Source organism: Copadichromis virginalis, linkage group LG12 (assembly GCF_057382275.1).
Source record: "Copadichromis virginalis isolate Kocher_CV1m ecotype Utaka linkage group LG12, C_Virginalis_male_GT1.1, whole genome shotgun sequence".
Classification (NCBI taxonomy): domain Eukaryota; kingdom Metazoa; phylum Chordata; class Actinopteri; order Cichliformes; family Cichlidae; genus Copadichromis; species Copadichromis virginalis.
In genome coordinates, this window is record NC_140629.1 from 20,520,115 (window position 1) to 20,529,782 (window position 9,668).

At 40.0% G+C, this 9,668-nt stretch overlaps 1 protein-coding gene across 1 annotated transcript; it reads right to left on the reverse strand.

Moving 5' to 3' along the window:
• Nucleotides 1-27: 27 nt before the first annotated feature.
• polk (polymerase (DNA directed) kappa) lies at nucleotides 28-8,495 on the reverse strand. The gene is made up of 14 exons (XM_085475220.1): nucleotides 8,107-8,495; nucleotides 6,596-6,715; nucleotides 6,315-6,467; nucleotides 5,932-6,063; nucleotides 5,691-5,841; nucleotides 5,357-5,578; nucleotides 4,865-4,989; nucleotides 3,761-3,927; nucleotides 3,643-3,675; nucleotides 3,447-3,543; nucleotides 2,421-2,592; nucleotides 1,272-2,267; nucleotides 654-702; nucleotides 28-512 (listed from the first exon to the last, which is right to left on the reverse strand). Exons 1-14 carry the CDS (start codon nucleotides 8,233-8,235, stop codon nucleotides 431-433), a joined length of 2,628 nt encoding a protein of 875 aa, XP_085331346.1. The 5' UTR covers nucleotides 8,236-8,495; the 3' UTR covers nucleotides 28-430.
• Between the last annotated feature and the right edge of the window lie 1,173 nt (nucleotides 8,496-9,668).

Here is a 9,668-nt window from a genome sequence, read left to right on the forward strand (position 1 = left end):
TGTAAACAAAAAAAATGTCCCTAAAAGTGAGATTTCAGCAGAATAATTTATTGCAACAATTTAAATGATAAAAAAAAATCTCTTTTCGTCATTATTAAAGGTATACACTACACAAAAACACAAATGTGACAATGTCATAATAAAATAACTTAATGAAGATAAATAAAAAATATATATCTAGCCTGACCATTAAATAAAAATGCATTAAAAGGAATTATTGGACTTGTCTTCATCTTTCATTTTGAATATCGCTTAGAGCAGACAAGCCAGGTGTTTTAGGAGCATCTTCTATGTGCAAACTTAACAAGCTTTGTGCGCAGTGACCGCAGGATGAATAAAAACCGCGCAGGGAAGCCGAGGGAATAGAAGAGCTGCGTTTTTACTTCCTCAGTTCATCCGCACTAGGCTGGAGTTTGCCCCTGAATGACTGTCACCTGAAGAACTTGTCGATGGTGTTGCAAGGACCGAGGCTTTTAACCTTTTTAGACTGAGGAGACGAAGGCGTGTCCCGTCTAAATCATAAAAAGAACACACAACAATGAATACTTTTATTTATACATAAAATTTCAATGCTACTTCAGTCACACTAAATGGAACAAGAAGAGATCGCGTGTCAGCATTCAGTGAAGCGATTTGTAAACAAGCCGTCTCACCTTTTGCTTTTGCCTTTGCTTGCTTGCTTTAGCAGAAGATGTCCTCCGTCTACAAACAGAAAGGGACACTTATTGGCATGGACAGAAAAAATAATGTATCCCCCGCTGTCTTTTCTCTGACATAAAAATGACTTCCATTGAGGAGGTGCACAATCGCAGCACCAGGGATATAAAGAGTGCAATTTCTGAGGCAGGCTTGTTTAAGAGGAAACCGGGGTGCAGTTCATTGTAGGAAATGAATAGGTGAGAAAGTGATTTAGCAATTTCCAAGCCCGGGGCAAAGGGAGCCCCATGGGGTGAAATGAGATGTCTTTTCCTGGTCTGAATCGATACAAACGTCTCACATAGTGTCACTGTCTGTAAATAACAAGGTCATAGGCCACCGACCCCTTCCCAAATACACATTCCTTCTGTTAACTCCGCTGTCATACAGCTTATAGACTCGGCTAACAGCATCGCTCCTGTCATCAGGACAGAATAGTTTCTGTCAGAAGAGAGGGTTGCTGTTAGTACCTTCATGTAGCCGAAGCATGTAGTGACTGCATGCATCGTAATGAAAAACATTTTTTTCAGAATACACACACAACAAGGTTCCCTTTGTTTAATACACGCACTTACCTGTGCTCTTGCTATTTTTAACTGGAGATGGATTTATGGAGGATGATGTCTGTCTCCCCAGCTCATGTAAGACCTCCTGGTTCAGGCAGAGGTCAACGTGGTGGTTGAAGACAGCGAGGTCATGAGTCTCCTGGGTCAGCTGACACACTGGGCAGACGAAGACTGGCCCTTTGCTATTAGATGGCTGAGGCTCTTGCAAGGTCGCAGTTTTGTTGTCGTCTTTAATCAACGAAACCTTTTGAACAGAATCTTTTTTTACGCTGCTCTGGCCTTTCTGAGGGTTGACTTTTGACTTCTTCTCTTGAGCCTCGTGCCGCCTCCTCAGTTTGTTCACTGCTGCACGTTCTTCGCGGTCCTTCTTTAGACCCGACTCTGACTCTGTGTCTGACTCTGTGCCATTGTTTGTTTTTTGAGAGGCGTTGCTGAGACATTGGTCTATATGCGTGTTGAAGACATTCAGGTCGGTTGTTTCCACCTTTCTGAAGCACACGGGACATGTGAGGGTTTCTGATTCTTCACAGGCTGATGTGGATGCATGCGCCTGTACAGGACTGGGATTTTCTGAGAGATCGGGCGGTAAATGGTTGTTTTCGCTTGCTGTGGCCGGAGTCCTTGTGTTAGCAATCACTGGAGCGTTTTCCCCGCTCCCCTCATTTTTTGTGGCTGCATTAGCTGCCTCGAGTTGCAGTCTTCTAACATGAGCCCTTTGAAAGAAAGACTGCTGGAGTCCCACAGTCGCCTGGCTTCCTTCTGTCTGCCTCTGCTTACTCCGCCAGGGAAGGTCTTCTTGTCTCTGGTGTTTCTGTTCCACTAGGGGGCACATAAGTGGCGAGGTGTGGAAGGAGTAAGCATCGGAGAGATGCTCATTCCCCAGTTTTTGAAGCATCCCTTGGGAAGAACTAGAGCAGTCTGCCTTGCCGCTCTGCAGAAAGCCGACGATGCTCTTCTGCAAGGGCTTTTTATCATCCAAACTAGCGAAGGCAGAAATTCGAACACCTACAAGCACAAAAACAAATCATCCGGAGAAAACCTCTAAACGAATGCCAGCTGTGTTATTATTTCCACATGAAGCTTGTCACACATCATTTAGGTTCATTTCAAGCTAGTTATATTAATTGATATGTCAGTTTTATTGTTATATCTAATTACCCATGAGCCTCAGTCTGAGTGGCTGAGGACTCTCATTTTCTATTTCCGTTTTCAGGAGGTCCTTAGCAACAGCGAAGATCTCATCCACTGTGGCAACAGCACACGGCAGCGTCATTGCCCTGGTTTTCACCTCGAAGTTCACATTCTTGAGCTTCAGTGTTACCGTTTTACCCTTCCAGGAAGACAAAAATATATATATATATATATACGCCTTTAAATTCATATTAGGCAAACAGTCACGGCCATTTCAGCCTGCACTCTAATTAGACGTAAATAATAGTACCAGGAAAGAGATGGAAATCTGTATAATCATATCAGTGATTGACTTGTCAGAATCCATTTTGTGAGTTTTTATGGCGATATGTTCAAAGCTGATAGTAGCCCCCTTCGGTCTCTTTAATGGTCCTCCATTTCCTGCAGCTATCAAAGCCACATCAGGACCCAGGTAGGGGGGGTAATAGTTGTGCTAAGCCATCCAGTCCTTACTGTATCGATTCAAAAGGGAATGAACATGTTAGAGTAACTGTACGAGATTCTGTTTGGAGACACAGTAAATCTAAGAAGGCCAAGTATAAGAATTGTGTGTTAGGAAGGTGTCGAGCCTCCATGTGCTGCCAAAATAGCTTCTTCCTGTTTCTGGAAATGTATTGGAGCGACAGAGCATCATACTTTCAAAAGAAATTGTTTTTTCTTTCCCTCTTTTGCTATTTCGATGATGGTGATAGAGAGCGGCGTCTAACATGTCGGTCCACAATGTGTAGGTGTTCAACTTTACACAACTTTTAAGCCATCAAATCATTCAGTGATCACTCGTGCCCTATGGAAGGAGGCACTGCGATCTAGAAAGAAGATGACAGGGGGATGACACAGCTGTAATGAAGGGGTCAGGGGTTTAGCTTTTCCTTTAACTTGCCTCTTGTCTGAAAAAAGTTGATGTATGAAAGCAAGGTAGCTGAAAAGATGTTAAAGAAAATCTTCTTATACAGCGGATATGGGTTTAAAGGTTACAATAACACTGATCAATACCTTCAGACCTTCTTTCTTCATGTCTTCTGCTAGATCTTCACAGAGCTCCCTGCACAAAGACAACTGCTCCTCAACTTTACTCAGTTCTTTAAAGGTCCTGTAAATATTGATAGTATGACAGAGAAATTAGAAGAGAGCTGAAAGAAGGAAACCATTTTTTTAAACTATCAAATATTAATTAAAATTGTTAAAAAACCTCTCTGTGCTCATGCTTTTTCTTTCTTCATGCCTGTGTGACAGTAGAGACAGTCAGCTTTATCTCCTTCTTCTGGAGATCAGTTGTACTTGAGTGTTATGAAGCAAGCAGACAGTACCTGGGTATATATGTGGAGCCCAGTCCCAGAGAAACCTCCAGGAAATGATGCCAGGCTGTCTCCGAGAACAGCAATGACAGCAACGCCATCTGCTGGCCAAGATGGGAGCAGGTACTTATACCCAAAGCGTTCAGCATCTTCTCACTCACCTTTCCTATGCCACAAACCTAGAAAAGCACATAAACATGTTTTTAGCCTTTCAGCCATGTTTCACAGTGACTCCACAACATGTCTGTAAACCTTTATACTGCATTCTACTCAGAACTTCACAATTAACATTTATTTAAAGAAATCAATGAAGACAATTAGGAGGAAAAAAACAAACACATTCAGCTAACAAGCAAAAGATCCCTGGTTCGATTCTGGGAGGAGACACAGATCCTTTGAACGTGAGACACGTGGATTTCTGGAGTAAAAACTAAATATTCAGAGAGACCCGTTGTGAATAAGGGAGCAACTGAAAGTAGCTTTAAACATGCTACAAATAAACTGGAGAAAGCAATAACTAAATCACCGGAGAAAGTCCAAACACAAGATAAAAAGGAAAAAATTGTAGCAATTGTGTTTCTTGTTTGAGATCACAAATCAATTTTGTTTTTTTTAAAAAGCCACTCTTCTAGCATCAAGCTAACAAACCTTATTTCAGATGGTTATTTAACACATCCAATGCTTTTTCACAGAGCAGGATTACACATGTAAGAGCCCAAAAACAAACTTCTATGTTTGTTTTTCTACTTCTAAAAACCATCTTCTGTTTACTATTAAACCCTTGAAAAACATCCAGCTGATGTATCTTTTACCAAATGGACTCCATCATGTCTGCTCACAGACACAAATATGTGACAACTGCAGTTTTAACTTTGTTCTGTTATCAAGTTGAGCCACAGACTGACTATTATGAACCATGAGCCTCATACTGCAGTGGGTTGTCTCAGCTCTAACCCAGAGGAGTGAGGTTTGCAAACAAGCGAGTCCAAACTCAAACGTTATTTGCACTTTTGCAGTTAAAGAAAAAGAAAAATACTAAAAATCTTACATTGTCAAGCAATATACTACAAGCACACAGCTCTGCTAGTGCTTTAATTTGAGCAATGGGTACTGTACTTTGCGAACTGGAAGGTTCTGGATGAAGTCCATCACTGCCTCTCTGGTGGATGGGAGTCTGTATTGTCCATTGGGTTTGTTTTTGTCACTGCACACCTTAGCCAGCATCATGTTTGGCGCAATTCCTGGAAGATTGGAAAATATCATTGGCTATTTTTTCCCCCAAACAGCTGGTAAAGCATGCACAATAATTCCCAAAATATGCATACTAGACTTGTCAGGGTTGCATTAGATTAGAATGAACTGATGAACTTGGTGTACAGTCAAACAAAAGTAATAAAAATGTAGTATCAAAATATGTTGTAAACTATCATAAATAGAGCAATAAATAAATAGATATTCGTAATGACAGCAGCTTCAACAATGGCACAGGGATCAGCGATGTTCAGTGACTGCTTAGAGCTCAGGATCTGAGATTTATTACTGTATATCCCTGTTATGCAGTTAAAATGAGCGTGTTTTAAATTAAAAGCAGACTGGTTTCTTGCTCACCTGCACTGGCAGTCAGCATCGTCTTCTGCTCAATGCGGAAGCGCATCTCTCGCACAGCCTCTTCAACAGATGTCCCAAACACCTCGAAATCACCTGCAGGAGCATGCACACCTTCAGGGCCCACTGGGCTGGGAGAGGAGCCTGGGCTGTCCTCAAACAGTACTGGGGAGAGCTCTCTCACCTCTGTCACAGCTTCCTGGGAAGGCTCAGCTTTTTTCTCATCTTTACAAGAAAAAATAAATAAATCACACAACAATTAAATGGATTCCTGATATATATAAAACTTAATATCAATGTGTTTGTGTGTATATATTAAAGAAAAACAAATCCCTACCTGTGGTCATGTCTCTGACACGGAAGTGATGTGTACGTGTGGACTCTGGCCAGTGCTGCCTCTGCTCCAGGTGGTCTGTGAAATCTAGATAAGCTTCATCCAGGCTCATTGGCTGAAAGTTCGGGTCATAGTCTGCAAAGATCTCCCGGATCTAACAGAAGCACAGACAGATGGGCACCTGTTGAGCAACAAGCCACTGAAAGAATTTGTTTGCATGTGTGTTTTTAGGTATTGCGCTTACCTCATTGCTCACAGCTCTGTACTTATCAAAGTTAAGTGGAACAATGACTAAACTGGGGCAGAGTTTCTTTGCAATGAAGCCAGGCATGGCAGCTCGAACCCCATATTTCCTGGCGTGATAGTTAGAGGTCGACTGTGAAAGGAAAAGAGGCGATATGAATGAAACAGAGAGAGTGGCTGTTCTGGATCTTAAATGGCCATGATTTCAATACTTAATCTCCGTGTAGTTTGTAAAGTAGTGAGAGCATGTGTATACTATATTTCAGTGCAGTGTGGTTTATATTTGAAATAAACCTTTAATATCTTGTTTCAGAGTTCAGACATAATTCATAGTCAGTATCTGTGGCGTGTCCATTAGCCACAATAGCAATGTTTTTAACCCACCAGCATGCTCATGGATCCTACGGCCATGGGCTTGTCCTTCAGTTCAGGACAGTCTCTCATTTCAACAGCAGCGTAGAAAGCATCCATGTCCACATGTACAATCACACGGCTTAGATCACGACTCTTCTCCAGCGCTGTGGAAACCTTTTCCACCTACACAGAGAGAATAAAATGAAAAGAAGCCAGTTGCTTGAAGCTCACCTGAGTTGTGTCTGTGTGATTTTCGGGTCACCTCTGGAAAAAGAAGTGAGCTTTGGCCATGTGAATCCCTTACATCTTACCTGAACTTGTGCTTTTTTTAACTGCTGCTCTGTGATCCGTGCCTTCTGTAGCATCATTTTCGTAATGCGCTGGTTCACCTGCTGATCTCTCTTCAGCTCATTCTCGTAAAACTTAGATCCCTGCCCAGGAAGGACAAGGACAATGGGGAGTTATAACAACTCTGTTTTACAGCTTTAATAAAAAGCTACTGTAGCTCATTTATTTTTAGGACTGGATGTCATTACACAGAGGATAGTGGACGCAAAGGGGAACAGGATACAATCTACAAAAGTGGATGGAGGTTCATATTGTCCACAGTGTCATTTGTGCCTTTTATTGGTTAAAGCTAGATACATCCAAGTAAACCGGGGAAAAAAAAAAAAAAAAAAAAAGAGTCAATTTTTAGATTTTGCTCCCACAAAGTCTACAATGACTATAGCAGTGAGAAACTGTCCACATACACGGGTAAGCTTTTATAATACTGCAAACTGAAACATACTTAACAATGTAATGCCTCATCTACATATTTCAAAATAACATTTTAGAACACCATTATACAAAAGCTATTCATATTACTGTAAGGAATGAATTATGACACTTATATGGTGATATAAGAATTCTACAAAAAAAATGCATCATCAGAAATAATGTCAGTTGAAGGGTGCCTGTCGAGAAGCCATTCTTAAGGAAGGCAAACTAGAAGAAAAGGCTCATGTGTGTCAAATTACACAAGAAGTGGACTGAAAATCAGCAGCAACAGGTCTTGTGGAGTGCTGAATCCACATTTTAAATTTTTTGTTCAAATTGTCATCAGTATGTATGCAGGTGGTCAAGAGAAAGGTTAAATAGTGGATGTGTGCAGCCATCTGTGGAGCACGGTGGAGGCTTTGTCGTGGTTTCTTGTTAAAACTGATTAAATTATGAACACAGAAAAGTATCATCGGATTTGAATTCACCGTACAATAACATCTGGAAAGCGTGTGATTAGCAACAACTTCATTTTTCACACCATCTGAATTAAGGCTTGTGTCCAAACACACTGCCGGTGCAGTAAAAACTTGGGTACAAAAAGCACACAATGCAACACTATCGGTCATGGAGAGCATGGAACAGTGTGGCATCATCTAAAAGGAGCCAACATCCATAGAAGAGCTTTAAATGTCTTCCAGGAAGCCTGGAGAACTATTCCTGAAGACTGCTTAAAGAAATGACAAGAAAGCTTAGCTAAGAGAGTTCAGGCTTTGTTGGAGAATAAAGGTGTCAAACATTTCATGCTTGTTAGAATTGCCTTATATGTAGTACTTCTATGTATTTTTTGTGCGTGTTTCAATATATTGCTGCCCTTATTTTCCATCCATCCTAGCAAAACATAAAGACATACAGAACGGCACGTCAACAAATTATCCATGCTTGTGTTCTAAAAACTAATCATTCGGTTATTTGCATCCTCTCGGAGACAGTTGTGTAGATGACTATCGGGTATGTGACCTCAGGTGTGTCATGCGCGTGTCTTTGATTTGTGAGCACTTACCTTGGAGGTTTCCATGATGATCTTATTGATCTTGTCTCTGTCAAGACCTTCCATACCAGCTTTGTTGTCATTGAGAGCCATTCTGGAAAGGAAGCCCTCTTCTTTGGTGGATGCCACCCCATTCTCCATCCTAATGACTTACTTAGTGCAGGTACACTTCAGGTTATAACGAACTGGGCTGTTTTCTGAAGAACTGAGCTGTGCATCCCCACATATGTGCGGCTTTCCGGGCTGGATCAGATCCGAGTTTCTCAATGACAAATAAGAGCCACGGTGACTGTAAATTAAGTCACTGAGCTTTCTGACAAACATGTCTCTACAAGTGTTGAAAACAGCTACGGCGGCGGTTTTTTTGGCGGCACTTCCGCGTCCATACGTCATCAGCCAAATGGGCGGAACTAAAAAACCAAGAGCGTCATTTCAGGATTGTACCTTCCCTTCAAAGTTTGCTTTTACAGTTTATGACTTGGGATTGTGCAGTGTTTCTGCTGATTTGAGTTAACCTTAGATTGTTATCGGTCCGTTTAAAGTACACTGGATACTTCTGATTGCCAACAAATATGTTATGAAACCCTTTGGCATATTTCACACGAGGAATTAAAAATGCATCTGCTGGTCAAGTAAATTAAGACATTAATTGATGAAATGTAGTTTCGTTGCAAACAACGAAACAGATCCTCACAACACGAATATCAAGGTAAATATTTATGTGGCGTCACATTTACATGAAACATGAGTGCTATAGCACTCACACAAAACATATTCGTGTTAACTATTCCTACCTGTGATCAGAAGTCATGCCAAATAGATTTTTTTTATTCCAGTTTTACTGGTTTCTTGTGTTAAATGTAAACCGCTTCTTTTGATTGGACTGATTCTTGCTGTGGGTAACAAAAAATCTCCTCCTGTGGCTTGTATGTGAGGTAGAAGAATCATGTTTGTCTACACAAAAAGTTAGGCTATATACAACATTGTTTTATACATACAGTTGTAGTCATTGGAGACTATGCAGCAACTATATATATATATATATATATATATATATATATATATATATATATATATATATATATATATATTCTTTACTTGTATAATATATATATATATATATATATATATATATATATATATATATATATATATATATATATATATATATATATATATATATATTATCTGATCTATCGTCCCACTACAGATCACCCTATTGGGCAGAGCCTTGATGATCAAAGCCTGGATCAGCTGATTGATTTTGGTGTTAAAAATGCTTAACACGTAACTACTTTTAACTAGAGAAATGTCATTTCCCATTTTGGCAACTTTATTAATAGTTTTTCTTATTTATTCTTTCTTCTTATCTTAGATTATATACTAATTATATCACTAACAAGTTCTAGTGAGATAACTTGAAGCAAGCACACACGTTAACAGTAAATCTTATAAACCCGTTTGAAATACTTATAATACCTATTTATTTGTGATACAATGTTTGAAACTTTTGATTTAAAAAAAATATCCAGCTTTTAATTTTATTCAAACACATATAACTTCCGGTCTGGGGG